At 52.1% G+C, this 26149-nt stretch overlaps 1 protein-coding gene across 5 annotated transcripts; it reads left to right on the plus strand.

Moving 5' to 3' along the window:
- Positions 1 to 68: 68 nt before the first annotated feature.
- CNTROB (centrobin, centriole duplication and spindle assembly protein) lies at positions 69 to 25566 on the plus strand. 5 transcript variants are annotated; one of them, XM_030295927.2, is made up of 19 exons: positions 69 to 1300; positions 2270 to 2354; positions 2578 to 2659; positions 3127 to 3283; positions 4163 to 4279; positions 4488 to 4604; positions 5178 to 5276; positions 6468 to 6704; positions 7035 to 7181; positions 19725 to 19858; positions 20388 to 20513; positions 20710 to 20872; positions 21990 to 22248; positions 23472 to 23626; positions 23879 to 23942; positions 24058 to 24243; positions 24327 to 24459; positions 24739 to 24791; positions 25028 to 25566. In XM_030295927.2, the coding sequence occupies exons 1-19, from the start codon at positions 1019 to 1021 to the stop codon at positions 25072 to 25074; spliced, it is 2643 nt and encodes an 880-aa protein (XP_030151787.1). In that variant the 5' UTR covers positions 69 to 1018; the 3' UTR covers positions 25075 to 25566. The 5 variants fall into 5 exon arrangements, with proteins under 5 accessions (XP_030151787.1, XP_030151784.1, XP_030151788.1 ...); XM_030295924.2 differs by having other exon boundaries at positions 70 to 1300; positions 24739 to 24811; XM_030295928.2 differs by having other exon boundaries at positions 70 to 1291.
- The last annotated feature ends 583 nt before the right edge of the window (positions 25567 to 26149 follow it).

A 26149-nucleotide genomic window follows, 5' to 3' on the forward strand; every position in this document is an offset into this window, starting at 1 on the left:
TACTTCCCCCAGCCAATCCGTGCCGCGGGAGCCGCGCACGCGCGTCTTGGGCTCCCGGGCTCCAGAAGCCGTCCGAGCCGCTGCGAGGAAGAGCTCTGGGCTGGTGACGTCATCAAGCCGTGCGAGGCGGGGCTGCGGACGGTGGGCGGGAGGCTGCCAACGGTTTTGAGCGCAGGGAGGGCGGTGAGGGTGGGTGTGGAGGCGTCCTTGGTCTCCCGGACCGGGGCTCAGGGGAGGGGGATAGCCCCTTGTCGACACCGTGGCAAACTGAGGGGGCTGAGGTCCGGCGGTGTGGCGAGGAGTCGCGAGGGGTGGTCGGGGTAGAGGATCGCAGGCTAGGCTTGAGGGCGGCGTACCTTTTAGAGACGTCTGAGGAGGTGACCGAGTGTTTACGAAGTTTCTCTCGGGAGAGCGAGGAGGGAGGGAGGCTAGGGAAACTTACTATGGTTTTCTTGCCAGAAGGGGTCGGAGGGGATATACAAGAGGGTTGACCGTGGGTGGAACAGGTGCATGGCGGAGGGGTGTGAGCCGGTGGGGAACCTGAGGTTCCTGCCTCTCTGAGACCGGGACCAGGTGAGGGGCACATAAGGCGGCTGGAGGGAAGTTAGGCCCTTACTGGGTTTGCGCCCATTTCAGTTTGCACGTTGAGTTCAGTTGACCCGTGATGGCCGGTGCCAGAAGTTGATCTACAGCTTTCAGCCCTCCAGGGAACTGCAGGGGTGCTGTCGCTCCTCCGTCTTCTGTCCCCACCCACTCCTTGCTGCACCCTCCTTTTCCACCGTTCCCAGGAGCTGTGGAAGGAAATGCTTTTGCCCTCTCCCATGGCCTCTGAAACCGCCAGAAACCTTTCCTCTAACCAGAAAGCCTCCATACCGTTAGTCACCAAGGATCCTGGGCTTGGAGCCTTCCTCCTTTCTCCCAAATCTTCTTCTTCCGTGTACTTCCCCCCCTGGCCTGTCCTACAGCAGGACCAGAAGTTCCCAGCTGTACTGTCTGCAGTTGTCTCTTCCTTGTACCCATGGCGACATCAGCTACGGTTCCCAGTTCACCCCTCCGGGCTGAGGATCTCCTGAGTGATTCATCAGAAGCCCCTGGGCTGAACCAAATGTCCTCTGAGGTGACCTCCCAGCTCTATGCTTCTTTGCACCTCAGTCGCCAGGCAGAGGCCACAGCCCGAGCCCAGCTGTATCTGCCCTCCTCCTCCCCACCTCCTCATGAGATGTTAGATGGCTTGGCCCAAGAGCTGAGTCGCAGCTTGTCAGTTGGATTGGAGAACAACTTGAAGAAAAAGGTGAGAGAGGTGTGTCTTGGGGACCTCCAGGGTCTTGGAATTGGAGGTGGTTAAAAAAAATGGCTTTGCTGAGATTTGAACCCCTCTTGTTGGATTTCACATTGCTTTTTTTTTTTTTTTCCCAACGTTTATTTATTTTTTTGGGGACAGAGAGAGACAGAGCATGAACGGGGGAGGGGCAGAGAGAGAGGGAGACACAGAATCGGAAACAGGCTCCAGGCTCTGAGCCATCAGCCCAGAGCCTGACGCGGGGCTCGAACTCACGGACCGCGAGATCGTGACCTGGCTGAAGTCGGACGCTTAACCGACTGCGCCACCCAGGCGCCCCTCACATTGCTTTTAACTAGAGTCCTTTATGCTCGTTCCTGGGAGCAAATGTTTATGAGGCAGAGAGTGGCCCAGGGACACCATACTTGGGGAAATTATGAAACTTAACTAGTGTTTTTTGGTCAGAGACACCTGCACTGTGCTTTGATTGGCCCCCCGGGCACTAAGAGTGAGGATAAGGACAGCAAAACGTGCTAAGCTCCTCCCAGCTCAAAGCTATTTTGGTTGTATGGTGTAAAGTTTGGCATCTAAATCATTAAAACACAGCCTGATCAATCACACGTGCTACAGAAAGGATAGTTATGCGTGTTGGCTAGAAAAAGTGTCGTAAACAATTTGCAGACCAGTTGGGTCTCTCGCCACGGACTGTACGGTCTTCGGAGAAGAGGTTTGCTCTCTAGCTGACAAGCGTCCTCACCAGTCTTGTCTTAATGTGCCTAGTTAATTCATTCCCACTACCTGTCTGGCTTCTGCAGACATTTGAGTTGAGTCAGTTCTGTTTTTCTTAGCTCTCCCAGGTGCCGGAGTAAAAATTCTTGGGTTGGCGGGGCGGGGGGTACCGGATGCCATCTGCCCTGGCGGTAGGTCGAACATAGGTTTTTCAGTGTGCATCTGATTTTCATGTTGCTTTTTTTTTTTTTTTCCCCCTAGGATGGTTCGAAGCATATCTTTGAGATGGAAAGTGTTCGGGGTCAACTTCAGAGCTTGCTCCAGACCTCCCGTGATACAGCCCATCGTGAGTAAACCCCTTGACCATGAAGAAGTGCACAGACGTAAGGGGCGGGAGAAGGTGGAGAAAGGAAGACTCAGGTTTCAGGAGAGGCTCCGGTTCTTTGGGAGAGGGGCCAGAGGAGTGGGTGCAGTAGAAAGGAAGGCCCTCTCCTCTCTTCTCCTTCAAGTGGTCCCTGTTCCAAAGTCTTACCTGACCCTGGCTCTGGGGTCTCTCTGGCTGCCTGCAGGGGACCCCCTCACTCCAGGTGCTGGCTCAGAGAGACGAGAAGAGGACTCCTTTGACAGTGACAGCACAGCCACCTTGCTGAAGTGAGTCTCCCTTGGGTTCTGCTCACTTGCTTGCCTGGAAAGCCAAGTGTTCCGTTCCATAATTCTCTCCTTCCTGCTTCTGAACCTCTTAAGGCCCTAAGATGCTTGTCCCTTACCTTTCAGTTTTCATCCTTTCTCTCCTGGCTTCTAACTCCTTTACTTCAGGAACGTGGGCATCTCCTGCCTGGTACCTGGCTTTCTCCCAGGTATCTTCTTCCCCCGGAAGAGTTGGCTTGTTTCTGCTAAGACTGTTACTGCGGGGAGCGTGGTGTGCAGGAAGGAGCGCTAGAGAGTGAATCACAGGACCTAAGTGCTGTTGAGGGCCCTGTCACTGTCTAGCTCCGTGACTTTGGGCAAGTCTCTGGCCCTTTCTGAGTTCCAGTTTCCACGTTTGTAAAACGTCACAGTTGGACTAGGGGATCTCAGAAGCTTTCCCCACCCTGACATTCTCTACCTGGTTTGCTCAGCACCCGGCCCCTGCAAGACTTATCTCCGTCCAGCTCGGCCCAAGCCCTGGAGGAGCTGTTTCCGCGCTATGCCAGTCTTCGGCCAGGACCCCCGCTCGATCCCCCGGATTTCCAGGGCCTGAGGGATGCCCTGGATTCAGAGCATACCCGTCGCAAGGTGAGTTACCGAGGCTTCCTTTTGAAAGCAGCGACGATTAGAAATAGGCCGGGTGCTGAACAGGGCTGAGGGTTAAGGGCCTGCAAGCCGAGACTTTGCCTTCAGGGTGGTCGTCTTTGACCATCTGACCTAAAATGGCACATTCCTCCTCCCGGCGTTCAGTCGGGTTGCTCTGTTCTTTCTTTCATATAGCTGCTTACCACAGCCCGGTACATCTCATTTCTCCCCTCTGAAATCTAAGCTCCACGAGGGCCATACCTTATCTCGTTCCGCCCTGTCTTCCTAAGGTCTAGAACATGCCTGACGCAAAGCAAAGCAATGTCCCATAAGCGCGTGGTGAATGAACAAGCCTCGCTAGCTTGTGCGAAGGCTTTGCAGTTGTCGGTGACCTAGCAAGCTTTATCTCCAGCCTCTCTGAGGTGGGCAGAGAGAGGGACTAGGCAGAGGAAGCGTCAGAATCACTGGTTGTGTTGTCTCTTCCTTGATCTTAAGTCACTGGGCATGGATGAAAGGCTTTCTCCTGTCTTTGCCGTGTTTCATCACTGTGCCCGATGAACTTCTTGAGGCAGGAGTGACCTCCCACTCTTTGCCGTGTGGGCTGTCGCGCTGCTACCAGAGGGTTCATGGGAATTCTTCTCGGGAGAGCCAGGAAAAGGAAGAGCCCGGAAGCTAAGCCCCTGTCTCCTGAGATGGTAGGGGAAGGCGTTGGAGGCTTCAAGTTTCCTGCTCCAGAATTCCTGATTCTTCTTCTCCAAACCTCCTCTGTTCTGGGGACCCAAGCTCCCTGTGTCCAGCCCGTTTTCACCGAGAAAACCTGGGAAGTTTGATGCTTTGGTCAGCTTAGGGACGGTCACCCCCACTTGTCACCCTTCTTCCCAGCATTGCGAGCGCCATATTCAGAGCCTCCAGACCCGAGTGCTGGAGCTTCAGCAACAGTTAGCTGTGGCTGTGACTGCCGACCGCAAGAAAGATGTTATGATCGAGCAGTTGGACAAGGTGCCAGGGGGGCAGAATGCGGGCGGGGCTCTCCACGGGGGGAAGAGTAAACGGGGTGGCCGGCCGGCATTTCTGTGCTCACTCTGGGAGCTGGGGCCCGGTGTGGATTTCCCGATCCTGGGAGAAGGTGGCTGTTGACCCCGCTCCTGCGGGCAGAAAGAGGGCAAAACAATGATTTTGAAATGCCATCTGACTCTCCTCTCCTGAGACCCTGGCCCGCGTGGTGGAGGGCTGGAACCGGCACGAAGCCGAGCGGGCAGAGGTCCTTCGGGGGCTCCAGGAGGAACGCCAGGCAGCCGAACTCACCAGAAGCAAGCAGCAGGAGGTGGGCAACCTGGATCAGATGGCATTAGAACCGGGGTCACAGATTGGCAGGTGGAAGGGGGTTGAAGTAGCTCCGAAGCAGGGTTCCCGACCGATTGAGCCAGGGTTGCAGAAACCGACCTGCTCTCTTTTCACCATTTTTACTGTCAGAATTGCCTCATCTGTGTCTTCCCAGCTTTCCCCACACCCTGTGGTCTTCTCTTTGGCCCTCAAGTCATTTAGTTAGGTCTTCTTTTTCTTTTTTTTATTAAAAAAATTTTTTTTAATGTTTATTCATTTTTTGAGAGAGAGAGAGAGAGAGAGAGAGAGCGCATGCGCAAGTGGGGGGAGGGGCAGAGAGAGAGAGAGAGACACAGAATCTGAAGCAGGCTCCAGGCTCTGAGCTGTCAGCACAGAGCCCGACACAGGGCTCGAACCCATGAACCGCGAGATCGTGACCCAAGCTGAAGTCGGATGCCCAACCGACCGGGCCACCCAGGTGCCCCAGGTCTTACTTTTAAAGTCTATCTCATTGACGCTTTTTGAACTATGAGTTCGTCAGTTCCCCTGTCTTGTGTCCCCCTGTCCCTGAAAGACAGTAACCCACCTGGAGCAAAGCCTTTCTGAGGCCATGGAGGCCCTGAGTCGTGAGCAGGAAGGCGCCAGACTGCAGCAACGGGAAAGAGAGACGCTGGTGAGAACGCTGGACTGGGTTGATTCCGGTGGAAGCCGCTAATTACTTCTGGAGGGGTGCTTGCCGTTGGCGGGTTGTGGGAGCTGCACTGGGGGAGTGTTTCCCAAAGACTGATCTTAGAACACTTGTTCTGCAAACAGGGCTCTGCCACCAAGTTAGCTTAAGAGACTCGGCAAGTTATTTCCTCGTTAGAATTACCTGGGGGATTACTTTAAAATGTAGATTTCGGGGACCCACTGCCAGGGGTTGTGATTCAGTAGGCATATGGTGGGGCTGGGAGCCTAAATGTTTTCAGCAGTTTCCTAGCTGATTTTGCTCAGCCAGGCTTGGGAACTGTGGTGTAGGGCATGGCGAAGCCGGGTGTGGGACAAGACTCCGTCAGGTTTCTTCCTGCTGAAGTGACAAGAGGATTACCCACGTGAACGAGCAGCCAGGTTTGGAAGTCACCGTGTGCATGACATGTGCCTGCTACGTGCAGGCTGGTACTTGTCATCTTTTAGTTTTTTTATTACTTTTTTTAATGTTTTATTTGTGAGAGAGACAGAGAGAAACATGAGTGGGGGAGGGACAGAGAGAGAAGGAGACAAAGAATCCAAAACAGGCTCCAGGCTCTGAGCTCCCAGCTGTCAGCCCAGAGCCCGACACGGGCTCGAACTCTTGGACCGCGAGATCATGACCTGAGCCGAAGTCGGCCGCTTAACCGACCGAGCCACCCAGGCGCCCTTGGTACTTCTCATCTTAACAGGCTTTGTCCAACAGTATGGGTGACGGGTGCTGGTTGGCTAGGACATGACTTTGCGGGCTGGATTTTCTGGTCTCCGTGGAACTTCTCTTGATGATGATAGTGATGGCTGTTGTGTACGGAGCGCTCACCGTGTGCCGGGCCCCCGTGCTAATTACTTCCTGTGCGCTTTGCACCGTAATCCTCACGAGGTAGACCCTGGCATGATGCCGTTTTGCAGATTGAGACGCGTGCCTCAGAACGCATAGGAAGGGACAGATTTGAACCCAGATGTAGCTAATTCCGGAACAGAAGCTCTTATTTACTATATCCTAATCCCGTGGGCTGGCCAACTGCTGTGTTTCTCGTGGACGTAATTCTCAGGGCGCTGGTCCTCTGTGTGGGGCGAGGGGACAGATTGCTGGCGTTGGACGGGCTCGTAAGGAGCTTGGTTTCCCCTGGGGCCATAGGAGGAGGAGAGGCAGGCTCTGACCCTGAGCTTGGAGCTGGAACAGCAGCGGTGCCGGGCTCTGCAGGAAGAGCGGGACGAGGCCCGGGCGGGGCAGCTCAGTGAGCACCGGCAGCTGGAGACACTGAAGGTGGCCCTGGAAGGGGAACGGCAGGCGTGGGCCGAGCAGGAGCGCCAGCTGGAGGAGCGCCACCGGGCGCTGCGGGACGACGTGCAGGCCCAGCTGGAGCAGGAGACGGTAAGAGTGGCAGGCGGGGAAGAGGGAGCAGGTGCGGGGCAAGATAGCGGAATGAGACGCGATGTCGGAACGTGGCGTGTAGGGCACTGGCACGGAGAGCGCAGGGCTGTCGCCGCGGGACGAGGCTGAGGGTGTTAGGCCGGCGCGAAGGGCTGGGGGGCGGCCACCACGCGGAAGGCAGAAGGGTGAGCTGGAACAGATGAGGAAGTAGTCACGTGTGAAAGGGAGAGAAGCAGCTTGGGTTTCAGCGTGGGGGAGGCTGACGCGGGGCCAGGGGTAACGGGGCGCGGGGACACGCGGCGCGTCCTTAGGTTTGATGTCCTCCCGCAGGGGAACACACAGAGGGAGGCGCAGGCAGCGCGGGAGGCCCAGCAGCAGCTGGCGCTGGCGCAGTCCGAGGTGCGGCGCTTGGAGGGCGAGCTGGACACGGCCCGGAGGGAGAGGGACGCGCTGCAGCTGGAGATGAGCCTGGTACAGGTCAGGGGGCGGGGCGTCTGGGGCGGGTTTCCTGCTTAGGGGAGGAGGGTCTGAGGCACAGGGACTCACGACTCCCAAGAGGAGCCCTGGCGAACGCTCCTCCCGGTTTTAACCAGAATTTTGACCTGAGCTTCTGCTTTTACAGCAGCTCCCCCCACCCCCAATCACAGGATGCAGTGCCTGGTACCCCAGGTGGTACTAAAGCCCGTGTGTGCCCCGGGTTTCTTGCCCACACGCACCTGCCACGGGGGTTCCTTTACAGAGCAGTCACAGTAAGAGACGAGCAACAGTAACTCATTATAAAGTTGAACGCTCATGGGGCGCCCGGGTGGCTCGGTCGGGTGAGCGTCTGACTCTCGATTTTGGCTCAGGTCAGGATCTCGGGGTTCGGGGAGTTCGAGCCTCGACTCGGGCTCTGGCTGACAGTATGGAGCCTGCTTGGGATTCTCTCTCTCTGCCCCTCCAAAATAAAAAAAATTTTTTTTTAAATTGAACACTTCTAAGTACGTACTGTAATAAAGTCATGTGAATGTTGTCTCTCACTTTCTCAAAGTATCTTAATGTCCTGCACTCACCCTTCTCCTTTTTTTTTTTTTTTTTTTTAATTTTTTAAAAAAGTTTACTTTTGAGAGAGCATAAGCAGGGGAGGGGCAGAGAGAGAGGGAGACACAGAATCCAAAACAGGCTCCAGGCTCTGAGCTGTCAGCACAGAGCCCGACGTGGGGCTCGAACCCATGAACTGCGAGATCGTGACCTGAGCCAAAGTTGGCGCTTACCCAGCTGAGCCACCCAGGCGCCCCTCACCCTTCTGGTGAGGATGGGGGAATGACAAAATGCCCCGGGATGGGGTGAAGGAGGTGGATGGCACAGGCGTTGTGACACAGTGTGAGGCCTCTGTTGACCTGACGATACTGTCCGAAGGGGGATCACCTGCTTCCCGACCGCGGGTGACTGAAACCGCCGAAAGGGAAACCATGGATGAGAGGGGACCACTGTGTGTGTAAAATGTGTGTTAGGGGAAGATTAATGAGGATCTGAGACCAGGTCAGTCTGCGAGGTTTTCCTTATTAACGGTTGACCTAAGGGGATACACCCAGTTTCTCCGTCAGCCAGACCTGTGTTTGGAAAAACAAACTCCTTTCACTTTGCACCAGCCGCTTGAGTTGGTGGACTGACCGCATGGAAACCAATGTCATGAACGACCAAGGGTGTTAGTTCCGTTCTGTAGCTGTTTGTAAGCTGCTGTCACCTTCTGACCTGGCGGGTGTGTGTTCACTGAGCCTGCCGAACGGCCCCTGCACAAGCTCCGTGCTGGGAGCTGGGAGCAGTCCGGGCCCACAGGAGCTCGCCAGCTAGAGCGGGAGTCTGTCTGGCACACAATTCTCGAAGTAGCATGCTAAGTGATAGTTGAGGGACAGGAGAACTACTCTTCACTCGGATGTCGTCTCGTTAGTGAGGTCTTCCCCAACCACGCTGAGTGAAACGTGCAACCTCTCACCGTCCTGTTCCCCTTCCCTGCTTGATCTTTCTTCTAGTACACTACATACTGTACTTTAAAATCTTGTGTATTTTTTGAAGGCAAGGGTTTTTGTGTCTTTGTTATTGAATCCCAGAATAGTGCCTGGCTCTAGTACTATTCAAGCCCTTGATTTCATATTCTTCTATCCATTTTTTTTTTAGGTTTATTTATTTGTTTTGAGAGAGAGAGAGACAGAGAGAGGGAGAGACAGAATCCCAAGCAGGCTCCACGCAGAGCCTGGTGTGGGGCTCAATCCCACAAACCATGAGATCATGACCTGAGCCAAAATCAAGAGTTGGATTCTTTTTTTTTTTTTTATGTTTATTTATTTATTTTTGTGTGAGAGAGATCGAGCAAGCACAAGCAGGGGAGGGGCAGAGAGAGAGGGAGGGAGACACAGAATCCGAAGCAGGCTCTGGGCTCCGAGCCACCAGTGCAGAGCTTGGTGTGGGGCTCGAACGCACAGACCGTGAGATCGTGACCTGAGCCGAAGTTGGACACTTAACCAACTGAGCCACCCAGGAGCCCCGAGAGTTGGATTCTTAATTGACTAAGCCACCCACGTGCCTCTGTTCTATCCATTACTGAAAGGGAGGTGTTGACGTTTCTAGCTATTACTGTAGAACTGTCCATGTTTTCCATCAAGTCTGTCAATTTTTTCTTTATATAATTTGGGGTTCTGTTAAATGCATATATGTTTATATGGTTATGTCTTCTTGATGTAACTGTTTTTTTGGCTTAAATTTTTGTCTGATGATAACATAGCCCCACCCTAGCTCGCTTGGTTGCTGTTTGCATGGACTATCTTTTTTCATCTTTTTATTTACAACCTCTTTGTGTCTTTGTATCTAAAGTGAGTTTGTAATCCAGACAACGTATGGGTGGATTACGTTTTGTTTTTTAATCCATTCTGCCAGTTTCTGCCTTTTAATCGGAAAGTTTAATCCATTTCCATTTAAAGTAATTACTGGAAAAGAACCACTTATATCTGCCATTTAACTATTTGTTTTCTGTATGTCCTGCTTGGTTTTTGTTTTTTGTTTTTTCAATTCCTCCATTACTGCCTTTCTAAGGTACATTGATATTTTGTGTACCATTTTGATTCTCTTCACTTTTCCTTTTCTGTACATTTTAGAAGTTTTCTTAATGATTACCTTGGGATTACAATTAACATCTTAACAGTAACCCAGTTTGAATAATACTAGCTTTAGTTTCCATAGTCAGTGATCACTGTTGCTACACATCTGTGTCCCTCTGCTTTCGTGGTGTTATTGACACAGATTTATAATTACTGTTTTATGCATCCGCCTTTTATATCATATAGGGGAAAAAAGTTCCAAACTGAAAGTACAGTAATACACGGGGCGCCTGGATGGCTCAGTCGGTTAAGTGTCCGACTTTGGCTCAGGTCATGATCTCACCGTTCATGGTTCTGTGCTGACAGCTCAGAGCCTGGAGCCTGCTTCAGATTCTGTGTCTCCCCCCTTCTCTCTGCCCCCCCCCTCTCAAAAATAAACATTAAAACATTTTTTTTTCAAAGAAAGTACAGTAATACAGACTTTTGCATTTACCTACATAGTAACCTTTACCACTTTTCTTTATTTATTCATATAGCTTCAAGTTACTGTTGAATTTCATTTCATTTTAGTCTACGGGACTCCCTTCAGCATGTTTCTATAGGTCAGGTTTGCTAGTAATGAGTGCTCTTAGCTTTTGTTTATCTGAGAATGCCTTAGTTTCTCCTTCATTCTTGAAGGATTTTTTAAAATGTTTACTTAGGAGAGAGAGGGAGAGAGAGCATGTGAGCGAGCAGGGATAAGGGGGTAGAGGGAGAGGGAGGGAGGGAGAGAGAGAGAGAGAGAGAGAGAGAGAGAATCCCAAGCAGGCTCCACACTCAGTGTGGAGCCTGACACCGGGCTTGATCCCACAACCCTGGGATCGTGACCTGAGCCGATAGCAAGAGTCAAGATGCTCAAGTGACTGAGCCCCCCAGGAGCCCCTTGAAGGATTTTTTTTAGTTGACGGTTGATGTGATTTTATTTCAGCATTTTAAATATATCATTCCACTACCTTCTGGGCTCTCTCACTTCTTACAAGACCTCAGCTGTGTTACTGAAGTGCTTTTGTAAGTGACAAGGTCCTTCTCGCACTTTCTCCGTTTGACTCTTGACAGTATGACTGTGATGTGTGGTAGTGCAGATCTCTTTGAGTTCATTGTGCTTAGAGACTGTTGAGTTTCTGGAGTGGGTGGATTTATGTCTCTTATCAAATTTGGGAAGTTTTTGGCCATTTCTTCAAAAAAATGTTTTTCTGTTCCCTTTCCTCTCTCTCATCATTCTGGGACGTCGCTGTTGCAGATGTTGGTATGATGTCCCTCGGGTCCCTCAGGCTCTGTTCATTTTTCTCGGTTGTTTTTTCTTTCTGCTCATTAGTTTGGGTAACTTCAACTGCTTATCCTCAAGTTCAGTGGCCCTTTCTTCTTCTTGTTGAAATCGGCCATTGAGCCCCTTCAGTGAATTTTTAATAGCTTTTATTTTTGAGAGCGGTTTTATGTTCCGGGCAATGTTGAGCAGAAGGCAAAGAGACTTCCCACATCCCCCCTACCTCCGCAGGGACATAGCTGTGTCTGTACATGGTCAACATCCCCACTAGAGTAGCGCGTTTGTTACAATCCATGAATCTACACTGACACGTCATTATCACACAGAGTCCATAGTTGACATTAGGGTTTTCTCTTGGTTTTGTACATTTTATAGGTTTGGACAAATTTATAATGACACGTATCCACCTTTACAGTATCGTAGTTGGTAGTTTCACTGCCTTAAAAATCCTTTGTGCACTGCCTGTTCATCCCGTCTTCCGTCCGACCCCTGGCAACCACTGACCTATTTACTGTCTCCATAGTTTTGCCTTTCCCAGAATGCTATACAGTTGGAATCAAATGGCTTGTAGCCTTTTCAGACTGGCTTCACTTAGCGCTCTGCATTGAAGTTTCCTCTGCGTCTCTTCAAGGCTTGAGAGCTCGTTCCTTTTTAGTGCTGGATAATATTCCGCTGTCTGGCTGGACCACAGCTCATTTATCCATGCACCTGCTGGAGGACATCTGACCGCCTCTGACTTCTGGCAGTTATAAATAAAGCTGCTGTAGGGGCGCCTGGGTGGCTCAGTCGGTTAAGCGTCTGACTTCGGCTCGGGTCGTGATCTCACGGTTCGTGGGTTCGAGCCCCGCGTCGGGCTCTGTGCTGACCGCTCGGAGCCTGGAGCCTGCTGCGGATTCTGTGACTCCCTCTCTCTCTGCCCCTCCCCCTACTCGCACTCTGTCTCTGTCTCTCTCAAAAATAAATAAAACGTTAGAAAAAAAAAGAATTAGGGGCGCCTGGGTGGCGCAGTCGGTTAAGCGTCCGACTTCAGCCAGGTCACGATCCCGCGGTCCGGGAGTTCGAGCCCCGCGTCGGGCTCTGGGCTGACGGCTCGGAGCCTGGAGCCTGCTTCCGATTCTGTGTCTCCCTCTGTCTCTGCCCCTCCCCCGTTCATGCTCTGTCTCTCTCTGTCCCCCAAAAAATAAATAAACGTTGAAAAAAAAAAAAAGAATTAAAAAAATAAATAAAGCTGCTGTAAACATCCGTGTGCAGGTTTGGGCATGGACCTAAGTTTTTAGCTCCTCTGGGTAAATCCCAAGGACCGTGGTTGCTACATCATACGCTAAGAGTAGGTAAGAGACCACCGCACTGTCTCCGGAGGGGCGGTACCCTTTTGCCCTCGCGCTGAGTGAGCGTTCCTGCTGCTCTACACTTTCTCCAACATAGGTTGTGCCCAGTGGGTGTTGGTCATTTCAGTAAGCGTATGTAGTGGCATCTAAGGAAATTTTCGTATCATCGGTTGTACTTCGCAGCTCCCCGGGTTTCCGTTTGGTTCTTTGTCATCACTTATGTCTTTTTAGTGAGGTTTTCTATTTGCTCCTATATCATTCCGATTTCAGTTTGTTGTCCAAATAGTTCACGGAGCATACTTAAGACTGTTGACTTAATGTCTTTGATTAATCATTCCAGTGTCTGGGCTTCTCCAGGAAATGTTCCTGTCAGAGTCTCTTCTTCCTTTGTCTTTTATTTTTAAGCAATCTCCACACCCAACATGGGGCTCAAACTCACAACCCTGAGATCAAGAGCCACATGCTCAGGGTACCTTGGGTGGCTCAGTCGGTTAAGCGCCTGATTTTGGCTCGGGTCATGATCTCGTTGTTCGTGGGTTTGAGCCCTGCATCGGGCTCTGCACTGACAGCATGGAGCCTGCTTGAGATTCTCTCTCTCTCTCTCTCTCTCTCCGCCCTTGTCCCACCTGTGTGCACTCTCCCTCTCTCTCAAAATAAATAAAAAGAAAAAGTTACCTCCTCTACCAACTGAGCAGCCAGGTGCCTCTAATTCCTTTTTTCCTTTGAATGAGTCATATTTTCCTGTTTCTTTCTACATCTTGTAATTCGTTGTTGAGAACTAGACTTTTTTTTTTTAATGTTTTTATTTTTGAAGGAGAGAGAGAAACCGAGCATGAGTGGGGGAGGGGCAGAGAGAGAGGGAGACACGGAAGCTGAACCAGCCTCCAGGCTCTGAGCTGTCAGGACAGAGCCCAGTGCGGGGCTTGAACCCACCGACCGTGAGATCATGACCTGAGCCGTAGTCGGAGGCTCAACCGACTGAGCCCCCCAGGCACCCCAAGAACTAGACATTTTGAATATTATAATGTAATTATGGAAATCGTATTCTCTCTCTCCCTGGATTTCTTTTGATGGCTACAGCCGTCCAGTTGTTTGGTGACTTTTTCAAATTATTTTTGCAAAGTCTGTATTTCTTGTTGTGTGTGGTGACTGACAATTCTGTTCTGTTATCTGTGTGATTAGCCTGTGACTTGACAGATTTTCTTAAATGTCTGGATTCCTCTCCCAAATAAGTATATACGTCTCTTTAAATCTTTTTTTAAAAAAATGTTTAACGTTCATTTATTGGGGCGGGGAGGGGCAGAGAGGGAGACACAGAATCTGAAGCAGGCTCCGGGCTCCAGCTGTCAGCACAGAGCCCGACTCGGAGCTTGAACTCATGAACTGTGAGATCACTGAGCCGAAGTTGGACGCTTAACTGACTGAGCCACCCAGGCGCCCCTCTTTGAGTCTTATAACTGATGCCACCAGGGAGGCCTCTGCAGCCCAAGGCACGCAAAAGAAAGGTGTTCGTTTGGTCTGGTTCCTCAGGGAGCCGTCAAACTGATCAAAACACACAACCCCACGTTTTTGGAGGACGGGGTCCTTACTCCCCCCGCCCCGCACTTCAGTCAGCCACTCTAGTTTCCCGGACCACAGTTTCCCTGGCTGCGGAGGGGCTGAGCGCTGGGGGATGGTAGCAGGTTGGCATATCAGCTCTGGTACCAGAGTTCAGCAGCCTCTGCTTTCGTCAAGCACTCTCCTGGTTGCTTAAGTGTCTGATCTGGTTCCAGAATTCCCAAATAGTGGATTTTGATCATTTTTTTTTTCTCAGCTTATTGAAGATGTTTCAGCGGAAGGACCGACCCCTGCATTTTCCTACCCTGCTGTTTTCTGTGACATCACTGTTTTTAAATTCTGTTTCAAGTAAAAAAAAAAAACACCATACAACGTTATTAACGTTCTCTAAAGTCAACAGTCATTTAGAGGGGTTCATGTTATTTACTATTTTCTTTGCTGTTCTAACTTTCTTTGAACTCGGACCTCCTATCTGGATCTTTTTCTTGGTGGAAAAAATCTCTCGTATGTATGTGTATGTGTGTGTTTTCGGTTAGTTATTTTAGTTTGAAAACGTCTTTATTTCACATTCATTTTTGAAGGAATTCCTGGATGTAGAATTCTAGGTTGGTAGTTATTTCAACATAGAGAAAATACCATCCTGACTTTCATTATTGCTGTTGAGAAGTCAGCTACCAGTTGACCACTGTTGCTTTTAAAATTTTCTCTTTGTAGTTTTTATGTTTTACCTGGGTGCATGCATATATATACATACATATATATATGTATGTATATACACATATGGATCTTTTTAGGGATTCATTTGGCTTCTTGAATCAGTATGGTGTCTTTCATCAGTTCTGGAAAATTCTCAGTCATTATCTTTGCATTGCCTCTGCTCCATTGTCTCTGCCATCTGTTTCTGGAACCTGATTAAACCTAATGTACCTTAGCTCTTCTTCTAGATCTTGTTGTTCGGTTTATATTTCCCATCTTTTGTGTTTCATGCTCACTCTGGATAATTTCCTATCTTCCAGTTCACTAATTCTCTGTTCAACCTTGTCTAATTTACTGACTGCGGTTTTAATTGTATGTATCGTACTTTTTCATCTTACAAAGTTCTCTTTTTATCTTCAAATTTTACTGTTTCATAGTTTCTTGGTTTCTGATATTTTCACATTTGTCTTTGATTACTTTAAATAGTTTTATTATCTGTAGATAATAATTTCAGTATCTGAAATGTTTGAGGATCCTTTTCTGTTGTTTCTTGTTCTTGCTGGTTCCCATGGAATTTCCTCGGGTCCTTTTCCTTTTTCTCTCTCCTTCCTTCCTTCCTTCCTTCCTTCCTTCCTTCCTTCCTTCCTTCCTTCCTTCCTTCCTTCCTTCCATTTTTGGTTTAATTTTAAGTAGGCTCCACACCCAGTGTGGGGCTTGAACTCATGACCCTGAGATCAAGAGATGGACCCTCTACCGACTGAGCCATCCAGGTGCCCTGGGTTCTCTTTATTTCTGATCGTATGTTGGAACTTTGTATTTGAAAGATTGTGGGGATAAGTTGAGGCCTGCAGTGAAGATTTGCATTTGCTTCTACCTGAAAGACACTACAAAACCAGGATTTAAACCACATTTTAAAGGTTGGGATTGCTCTATGATTAAAGCTGAGCTTTACTTTCATATAGGCTATTCCACTTCTGTTCACCTTCATCCTGAGGATGATACATACTGGAGTCTCAATTTATTGTGGGGAGGGTCTCCACTTAGATATCAACTAATATGGGCCTTGGCTTTTGATTTCTGTTCATGTGCTCTTGAAAGACAGTCCAGACCGGATAGGCAGATACCTCCAGGGCAAAAGTGACTGTCTACCCTGCTGGCTAACCTGGCTAGGCGCCCATTTCCCTTTGCTTTGGCCTAGTAATTCCATGCTGGTACATCTTTGGTGCTTTTTATATATACATACACACACACACATACATATACATACACACACATATGTACACACATGTATATGTATACATACAGATACATGTACCCATATACATATATATGTATATGTGTGAATATGTACATATATACGTATACATATGTATATGTATATCTGTGTGTGTGTGTGTATGTGTGTGTGTGTGTGTGTGTGAGTATACATACATATACACACACACTCTCTTGAACAACTTCCCCTGCCAGTATTAGGAATGTGAAGATCTCATGCCTGTCTTGTACTCTAAAGTAGCTTGTAAGGTTGGATTTCATATGTATTTCTTTTCTTTTCTTCTTTTTTTTTTTTTTTCAACGTTTATTCATTTTTGGGACAGAGAGAGACAGAGCATGAATGGGGGAAGGGCAGAGAGAGAGGGAGACACAGAATCGGAAACAGGCTCCAGGCTCTGAGCCGTCAGCCCAGAGCCTGACGCGGGGCTCGAACTCACGGACCGCGAGATCGTGACCTGGCTGAAGTCGGACGCTTAACCGACTGCGCCACCCAGGCGCCCTCTTCTTTTTTTTTTAATGTTTATTTACTTTTGAGAGAGCGACAGAACGTGTTTGGGGGAGGGGCAGAGAGAGAGGGAGACATAGAATCCAAGGCATATTCTAGGTTCTGAGCTGTCAGCACAGAGCCCCACATAGGGCTCGAATCCACGAACCCTGAGATCATGACCTGAGCTGAAGTTGGATGTTCAACTGACTGAGCCACCCAGGCGCCACTGTTTGTAAATTCTTACACATTAAAAAAAAAATTTTTTTTAGTGCTTATTTTTGAGAGACAGAGACAGACAGAATGCAAGCAGGGGAGGGGCAGAGAGAGAGGGAGACACAGAATCTGAAACACGCTCCAGGCTCTGAGCTGTCCATACAGAGCCCGACGTGGGTCTCGAACTCACGGACCGTGAGATCATGACCTGAGCTGAAGTCAGATGCCCAACCAACTGAGCCAGCTGGCTGCCCTCATATGTGTTTCCTGAATATTTGATATTTGACGGCCAATGTCCTTTCTTTAACGTTTTTGGAAATATTTAGGCTTTCTGTTTGTTGAATTATTTTTGGCTTTCTGTTTCTGTATATCCATCTAGTCTAAACTTTCTAATTTATCGACTTAAAGTTGTACTTAATTTTATTTTTTTTAACGTCCTTGGCATCTTTTCTACTCTTTCTTTCCTGATACTGCTCTCTTGTGTCATTTCTCTCATCCTTTCTTTTTAAAATCATCTTGGGGCGCCTGGGTGGCGCAGTCGGTTAAGCGTCCGACTTCAGCCAGGTCACGATCTCGCGGTCCGTGAGTTCGAGCCCCGCGTCAGGCTCTGGGCTGATGGCTCAGAGCCTGGAGCCTGTTTCCGATTCTGTGTCTCCCTCTCTCTCTGCCCCTCCCCTGTTCATGCGCTGTCTCTCTCTGTCCCAAAAATAAATAAACGTTAAAATCATCTTTGTTGTAGTTGAATTGAATGAGTTTTCAGAGAATTAACTTTTTTTCTTTGGTTTTATTCTGTTGTTGTTTTAAAAATCTTGTTAAGATGGATGCTTGCTTATTCTTTTTCAGTCTTTTCTAAATTTCTCTATGAGTATTCATTTAAGTGCATCCTACAACTTATGCTATATGGTATTTTCCTTACTGTTTGGTTCTGAATGATATTCAGATTTTTAAATATGATTGATTTTTGACCTCCTGGGTTATTTCCAAACATACAGGCTTTTTCTTTTTATATTTTATTGTTGATTTATAGCTTAACTTTGTGATTAGAGAGCATGGTCTTTTTAATAAATTACGTATGTGTATTCCACACAGCTTTTTGTTTTGGAATATTTCTGTCTCAACGAAATGTTGCATGAATGGTATAACGAATGGCACTTAGATTCACCCATTGACATTTTACGATGTTTGTCTGTTGTCTGGTTCACTGTCCCTCTCTCTCCCTTCCTCCACCCCAGCACTGGAGAGTTTGTTTTAGACATGAGGGAATATGTTAGTACAGATAGATAGACACTGTGATTTTTAAGAGTTTTATAACGTCTCAATGAATGGGTGAATCATAGTTTTCTTAAGCATTTTCCTTTCTACGAGAAGTCTACATTGACTCTGGTTTTTTCACTATTAAGAGCAGCACTGCAGTGAACATTATTGCAAGTAGATGTTTGGCACCCCTTCTGTAGGATAGATTCCTTAAAGTGGAATTGTCGGCCCACAGGCAGTATATATTAAATTTTCCAATAGAAGAATTTAGGGGGGCACCTGGGTGGCTCAGTCGGTTGGGCGTCCGACTCTTGATTTTGGCTCAGGTCATGGTCTCAGGGTTGTGGGATCGAGCCCTGAGTCAGGCTCCGCGCTGAGCGTGAAGCCTGCTCAAGATTCTGTCCCTCTCCCCTTCTTGCACTCGCTTTGTCTCTCTCTAAAACAAAAATAAAAATCAGCTTGTAAGAAGGTAAGTTTTATACGATGTGGGGCTTTCTTCCCCACAATTTTTAAAAACTAAACACAGAAAAGAACGTGTGTTGTTGCGAAGGGTTGATGCAGAATTGGAAACTGTCTGGGAGAGGGGAGGTGGGTGGGCGGCAGGAAGACACGAAGGGCCGTGTAAGCCATTTCAAGCAGCCAGAACTTTATTCTTCAGGCCGTGGGGGGCATTTGGACGGTTTCAAACAAGGAGATAAATTGAGCCCATCTGTATTCTAGAATATTCACTCAGGCACAAAGTGGGAGATCTGCTGGGGCCGACGTGACTGAGGGTGGAGGGTAGAATAGACGTGAGGAGATCAGCGAGACGCGAAATCATACTGAATTACTGTAGTAGCGAGTGAGGAGTAAATTTGCTAGCGTTTAGGAAGTAGAATGGAACGAGCCGGTTGGAGGCGGAAAGAAGCAGGAAGGGGCCTGGGATGACTCTGGGTTGAGACGGCTTGGTTGTTTCGGTGGAGAGCCGTGCCACGAACTAAGGCACGAAATACATCCTAGGAGGGAAAGGACTGAGAGTGGAAAACCAAACAAGCTACATGTCGAATGTTTTATTTGGGGTGTATCCAAATACACATATTCAGTAGGCCTCTGTGTGAGTGGGCTTAAAGCCTGGAAGAATGGCCCAAGACAGATTAGGAAGTGTTTTAGGGTAGAAACAGTAGCAAAAAATATGGCCTAGAGGCCACGTGTTTATTATTGACATGTGACCCGGAGCGTCAGCTGCTGTGTGGTCAGGAAGAAGACCGAGGACCTTTCTGGGCAGCTGGGGCCGAGGAGCAGTCAGAACGGGGTCACGGAGCTGTGGCGTCGGGACCGTGGCTTCGGAAGGAAAGGTGGACGTGGGTGGTAGGTGTTCCAGAGATATCACCGGATGGGCTGAGACCCAACCTCTGTGGGACTTCGGAACGGCTGTGAGCGGAAACGAGGTTTCAGCGAGCGGGAGGAGGACTGTGAGGTGACAAACCAGAGACCACGCCGCAGCCTGATTGTGCTTTAGGAGGAGGGGACGGTGCCTCCTGCCGGGCGCCCGCTGAGCGTCAGGCCCTGGGCCGCCTCAGACACATGAGAGGTCTCGTCATCCTGCCCGGCCTTTCTTTTCGTTACGTGTAGATTTTTCTGCCCGCGGCCCTCTTGACTTGTGTGTGCCACGTGCGTGGTGTGGGAGGACCTCGTGGCCCCGGGAGGAAAGGGGTCCTCTTTGAGTCCTCGTGACAGAAGTCTTGTTCTTTGGCCCTTAGGCATGTGAGGGGGGTGCCGGTCGGTGGGCTTTCTGTCGCCTGGCGCCCTCCGTCCCGGGAACCGAGCCCTTGCCTCACCCTCCTTCACCACCAGGCCCGGTACGAGAGCCAGCGGGTCCAGCTGGAGTCGGACCTGGCCGTGCGGCTGGAGCAGCGGGTGACGGAGCGGCTGGCTCAGGCCCAGGAGAGCAGCCTGCGGCAGGTGGCCTCGCTGCGGGAACATCACAGGTGCGCGGCCCTCACCGGGTCCCCTGGTGGGCACGTCACACGTCCATGTCCCCTGCGGTCCCTCTGCTGGCTCCCAGCCTGCTGGCTGCCTTCGGGCCCGGACCGCGTGTGTCCGGGGCAGAGCTGCCCTCGGGTGAGCGGGGAGGGCGCGGGGGCCCGTAACTGACGGGTGCGACAGATCTCCAGCCCCCCGGCCTTGGTGGGGACAGTGCCGAGCTGTGACCTGTGCCGTCTCCAGAGCCGCCCCGAGGCCTCGAACCTCCTCCTGTGCCAGATCCCTTCTCCCCTCCTGGATTTTTCTGGAAATGCCTCTTCAGTGAATCACCGTCCCGTAAATCTTCGCCGCGGCGTCTGCTCCCGGGGTCCCCGTCCCAACACGCCAGCTCTGTCCTTCCCCCTTTCCCGAACCCACCATGCCTCGGCCGGGCCGGCCGGCTCTCGGCCTGTCACACGCACGCCTTCCGCCTTTTCTCCCTTGATGGCGTTCGTCTCCAGACTCCGTCCTCCTTCCTCCCCCTCGTCCCCCCAGGAAGCAGCTGCAGGACCTGAGTGGACAGCACCAGCAGGAGCTGTCCGCCCAGCTGGCTCAGTTCAAGGTGGAAATGGCGGAGCGCGAGGAGAGGCAGCAGCGGGTGGCGCAGGACTACGAGCTCAGGTACCGTCCCCGCCGGGGCCCTGCCAGCCCGGAGCCCGCTCCCCCCCCCCCCCGCCCCGCCCCTGCAGGCCCGTGGGCGCCGCCACCGGACCCCCGCCGCCCGGCCTGCCGTCTCAGAGGCCGCGCGCCCCCCGTCCCGTCTCTCTCTCTCTCTCTCTCTCTCTCTCTCTCTCTCTCTCTCTCTCTCTCTCGTCAGGCTGGCCCGGGAGCAGGCGCGGGTGCGGGAGCTGCAGAGCGGCCAGCGGCGGCTGGAGGAGCAGCGCGCTGAGCTGGTGGAGCGGCTCCAGGCCATGCTGCAGGCCCACTGGGCAGAGGCCAGCCAGCTGCTCGGCGCCACCACCCTGCCCCCGGACCTCCCGGTGCGCACGGCCCGCCCTCCCGCTGCTAAGTTCTGTCCTAGGGCCTGCCTGGGGGGAGGGGGACCCGCCTGTGTACCTTCTCGAAGAGGAACTGCCTCCTCAGAGGTCTTTTTGCCACGGTCACGGCTCGCCCCTACTGGCCCCTCGCCTTGGGCACGGCTGTCTCCCCCCAGCCGGGGGGGGGGGCGGGGGGGGTGAGCGGTACCTGCTACCAGTCCTGCCGGGTGGCCGCTGAGTTATGACGCGAAGGGCCGAGAATTGTCGCCCAGTCTTGCCCCAGAGTAGGGGAGGGGGGGGTCTCGCCCCAGCCCGTCTTTCTTTTCTTTTTTTTTTTTTTAATTTGTTTTTAATGTTTATTTATTTTTGAGAGAGAGAGTGTGAGCAGGGGAGGGGGGCAGAGAGAGGGAGAATCCGAAGCAGGCTCCAGGCTCCGAGCTGTCAGCACAGAGCCTGACATGGGGCTCGAACTCACAAACCGTGAGATCATGACCTGAGCCGAAATCGGACGCTTAACCGACGGAGCCGCCCAGGCGCCCCTCACCCCAACCCTTCTTATGTTGGCATCTCCTACTTCCTTCTCATAATTACGAGATTTTTCTCTTTAAGCGAAAATATTTTTTGGAATAGACTATAATATGCACGTGGTAAAAACAGAAATCCAAACAGTTCAAGGAGGTGCACGGTGAAACGTAATCTCCATCCTGCCCTGCACCGCGGTCTCTGGGCACGCTCCGCTCTCCCCAGAAGCAGCCTCTGCTCCTGACTTGTGTGCACACCCCGCCCTCAGTGGGGGGGCCTTCCCCACATGGCTGTGCGACTTTTCATTTGACCACGTGTTTGTCGTGAACATCAAAGTCGTTTCCTGTATTCTGTTTCTACTCAGCAGTTCTCAAATACCGTTCATCCATGCCTTTGTGCAGGCATCTCTCTAAAGTCTCTAGAAATGGAAGTTTAAGGTCGAAAATACACATTTTTAACTTTGATAGAAATTTGATAGACATTACCAAACCTCCTCTTATTTGGAATCTTAACTTTGTAATCAAAGCGTCTGGGCCACATCTCGTCTCCTTAAATGCACAGGGCGTTGATCCTTGTTCTGTGTCTGTCTTGTGCCCAGGTCCCCGCCACCAGCCCCTCCAGCCCTGGGCCTCAGGAGCCAGAGAAGGGCGAGAGGAGGCTCTGGACTCGGCCTCCCGTGGCCGTGGCCCTGAAGCCCGCGTTGCAGCAGAGCCGGGAAGCTGGGGCAGAACAGCCGCCGCGGGTTCTCCGCAGCCCCTCCCCAGACCTGAGCCCCCTGCTGGGCCCCCCTTTCCAGAGCCAGCACTCCTTCCAGCCCCTGGAGCCAAAGCCGGGCCTCACTTCGTCTGTTACCTCTGGTAACGGGGGACAGAGTCACTGGGGTGCCCCCTGTACATGCACTGCCTGACTGGCTCCTCTGACCCAGCTCCCTGTCTGTCCGGGCGGGGCTTGAGTGCTTGGTTCCCCAGATGTCTCGGGGACCGTAAGGTGCAAGGAGCCGAAATCCACTCAAGTTGGCTCAAATAAAGGGAGTGGGAACTCGCGGGGATCGGATGTCACTGGACTTCAGGAGAGCTGGCGTCGGGACCAGGGGCGTTCTCCAGGCTGATTTGGGGCCATCCGGGCCCTTGGCTCTGCCTCTCCCCGCACATCTTCCGCTGGTAGACCAGCACTCTCTCTCAGGTCTTGCTCTCATGACGTTGGTTCGCATGTGGGTTTGACCAGCTGTGACACTCCAGCCGATACTCTAGACCATCTTTTTTTTTTTTTAATTTTTAAATGTTTATTTGGAGATAGAGTGTGTGCGTATGCGTGTGAGTGAGTGGGGGGGGGGGGGGGTCAGAGAGAGCGAGAGAGAGAATCCGAAGCAGGCTCTGCGCTATCAGCACAGATCCTGACGTGGGGCTCAAACCCACAAACTATGAGATCATGACCTGAGCCGATATCAAGAGTCAGGCACAACCAACGGAGCCACCCGGGGGGCCCTAGACAACCTTCTAGAGACCTCGGTGTCTCTGTTTCTTGGGTCCAGTTCAAGGAGAGGCGATCTGATGGGTTGGTGACCACTTCTTGGACTGGCTGACCTTGAATGTGGCTCTCCCTGGCTCAGTCAGCTGCGACTTGGGTGGATGGGCACGCTCTGCGTGGTGCAAACATGACCACCAGGTCGAGTGAAGAATGAGGGCCGAGTTACATCAGGATTTAAAATCCAAAAATTGTGTAACCATAATTAAAAAGAATGAGGGCGTGTTCTGGTGAGGGGGACCAGAACATGTCTGTTAATCGTGAGCCATTCTGAGTATTGGTTTCTCTACTTCGAGGAGTTGATGGTGGGATTAATTTATTTAGAGCCTGAGCCCCACAGCTCTCTCCTGTGTCCACACTTTGTGGAACTCAGCTGTGCCACCTGCCAGTCGCCCCCCAACCTTCTCTCTCCAGCTGTTCTAAACGTTGGTTGTCCTCCCCCAGCTGTGATGCCCTCTTACGTTACTGGGCCTCTTTCCTTGGGGGCATTTGGAGGGTTGATATGTGGAGGAGTCCCCTCCCCGCACAACACACGCTGGGCCGGTTCGCTTTCCAGCCGGGGCTTTCTCTACCGCCGGCGCCTTCCACCCCGATCACCGCCCAGAGCGGCCGTTCCCTGAGGAAGATCCTGGATCCGACGGGGACGGCTTCCTAAAGCCGGGGCTGCAGCCCCCTTCCCAGCTGGACGGCCTCAAACATTTTTTGCACCAGGTAAGCGAGGGCCCACCCATCCTACCTCGTTTCCTTCTCCCCTTCCTCATTCTCTCTCCCCTCCAGGAGTCCAGGACTGTGGCTGCAGCCGCCTTTCGGGACTGACAGCTTCTCTCGCGGTCTGTCTAGATTCCCATCGCCTAAGTTCTGGAAGGCGGCCATCCCTGGCCCTTTCTTCCCTCTGCCTCCCTCACATTCCCAGGGCTCTTTCTTCACTGGTCCTCAGGGAGCCTCACTGTCTTGTCCCCGCAGCTGCTGGAGATAGTACCGCAGAGCAGCGAGGCCCCCTCTGTTGAGCTGTTGCCCCCGAAGTCTGGTGAGTGGGGAAGGTGGGAGCCACGGAGGTGCGAGAGCCTAACGGAGGCGAGGCGATAGGGCTTTCTCGGCTCCTGCTCTGTTTCCCGAGCCCTGCGTCTCTTGCCTTTCGCTAGGCCCCCTGACTGTCCCGTCTTGGGAGGAGGCCCCGCAGGTGCCACACCTCCCGCCCCCTGTTCATAAGACTAAAGTGCCCCTGGCCATGGCGTCCAGTCTCTTCCGGGCTCACGAGCTTCCCTCAAGCCATTCACAGAGCAGCGGCCTCCGGGCGGGCTCCCCAGAGCGCGATGAGCGGCCGGGAGGTGAGGAGGAAAGGTGCTGGCTGCGGGGCCTGGGGAGGCGGAGCGAGGGCCCTGGCGTGACGAGCGTCACCGTCGCGCCTCAGGTGGGGACGGGCTCGCACCAGCGCGGCAGCTGATGGATGTGTCGCAGCTGCTACGACTGTACCAAGCTCGGGGCTGGGGGGCTCTGCCCGCTGAGGACCTGCTGCTCTACCTGAAGAGGCAGGAACACGGCAGGTACCAGCCTGGAGGGAGGGGAGGAGGGTTAGACGGATGGAGCCTGGACCCTTGGGAGATGGCCCAGGCAGGGGAGGGAGGGTTGGGTGCTGTCCACCGAGAGGCATCCGTTCTCTTCCGGGGCAGCCGGTGCGGGCAAGCGGAGGCCCAGCCGTCCCCTCTCTTCCTCTGCGACTTGCTGTTCCCGCCACTGTTTGTTCTCCTTCCCGAGAGACTGGGGAATAGCTTTCCCTCCGATGTCGGGGAGCCCCCCGTCCTCACCCTCCATTTGTGTGGCAGGACGGACAGCCGGGGGGATAATGTCCCCAGAAGGAACACGGACTCCCGCTTGGGTGAGATCCCCCGGAAAGAGGTGAGGGAAAGTGAGGCGGGGGCGAGGGGCGTGCAAGGGCCCTCACCGACTGGTTCCTCCCCGGCCGGCTCCTTGTCTGTTGCCTCACCTCTGTTTCCCGTCTGTCTTCTGTAGCGTGGTCTCCCCTTGGCTGGCTGACCGTGGCCCTCTCCATGCACGGTGCCTTTCTGGGGTGGTGGGGAGGCTGACCCCCTTCTCTCCTCCCTCCCCTCCCAGATCCCCTCCCAGGCTCTCCCTCGCCGCCTGGCTGCTGCAGCCCCTAGGACGGACAAGCCTCCCGCACGCAGGAAGGGCGGGCACCCGGCCCCCAGCAGCACGAGGAGTCGGGGGGGCATCTGGAGATGAGCCCCTCGCCCTGTCTGCTCTTCTCCTAATAAATGTTCCAGAGTCTGTATTCGGGTCTCTGACTCCTCGGAATTTGACAAAATGGAGATTTTATAAGAAGCTACTTTGTAAAGAAACCTCATTCTATTTAAGTATGTTTTTTACATGTTACACGTTTGTTTTCTCTTCGGGGGAAAAGACACGAATGCTTCGAAGAAAGCCCGCCTCTGGCTGGCTTTGAGAACACTCAGTGAGCTTAGGCCCGGCGTGTCACGAGCGGAGCATACAGGGTGATTGGCTGTGGTTGGGAGTGGAATTATGGATGATTCTAATTTTCTTCTTCAGACATTTCTATATTTTCCACATTTTCTAAAGCAAGTTTGTATTAATCAGAACAGACAAACTTTTAATAAAAGAGTAAGTTAATTGTATGAAGAGTTTGAGTAAAAATTTGATTCGTGGGGAGGCTTTTGGCTTTGAGGAGCCGTGACCCTTGCGGACTGCGTTAGCAGGGTGCAGACTGACCGTGCGCTCCGGCTCCAGGAGGCGGGTTACAGACTAGACCGCGGGCCGGAAGGAAAAGCCGCTATTGCAAGACCTGCCGCCTCGTACTCCCCAAAGCGAGCAAAGAAACAATATTGAAGAAAAAAAAACGACAGGTATGTGCACCTGGGGGGCCCCGGCCTCACAGCACAAACCCTTAAGGGCACGGAGTAGAGTTGAGCTCAAACTGCAGGACGACACCCGGGGACCCGGCTGAGGGCAGCGAGGACGGCAGTTGCGGCCCTGCGGGGCTGGCCGTGCCCCCTGCGTGTGGAGGGCAGCGCTCACCAGGCCTGAGGGGCGCGAGGCCCTTCCCTCGGCCCCCGCGTCACTTGGTTGGCTGCAGAACCGACGTGAGCGCACACGATTCACGGTGTCGGTCAAACGTGTGGGTCTTGTCCCCGCCGCCACCACGAAGTCACTGTAGCCCCCAGGGGAGGGGAAAGGGAGACAGACAGTGGTCCTCGCCCC

The sequence above is a fragment of the Lynx canadensis genome, chromosome E1 (assembly GCF_007474595.2).
Source record: "Lynx canadensis isolate LIC74 chromosome E1, mLynCan4.pri.v2, whole genome shotgun sequence".
Classification (NCBI taxonomy): Eukaryota; Metazoa; Chordata; class Mammalia; order Carnivora; family Felidae; genus Lynx; species Lynx canadensis.

Coding starts and splice junctions, on each gene's coding strand:
- CNTROB (XM_030295924.2), top strand. CDS start 1,019: ATGGCGACATCAGCTACGGTTCCCAGTTCACCCCTCCGGGCTGAGGAT. Junction 23,627..23,878: donor TCAAACATTTTTTGCACCAG/GTAAGCGAGGGC, acceptor TTGTCCCCGCAG/CTGCTGGAGATAGTACCGCA. Junction 23,943..24,057: donor GCTGTTGCCCCCGAAGTCTG/GTGAGTGGGGAA, acceptor GCCTTTCGCTAG/GCCCCCTGACTGTCCCGTCT.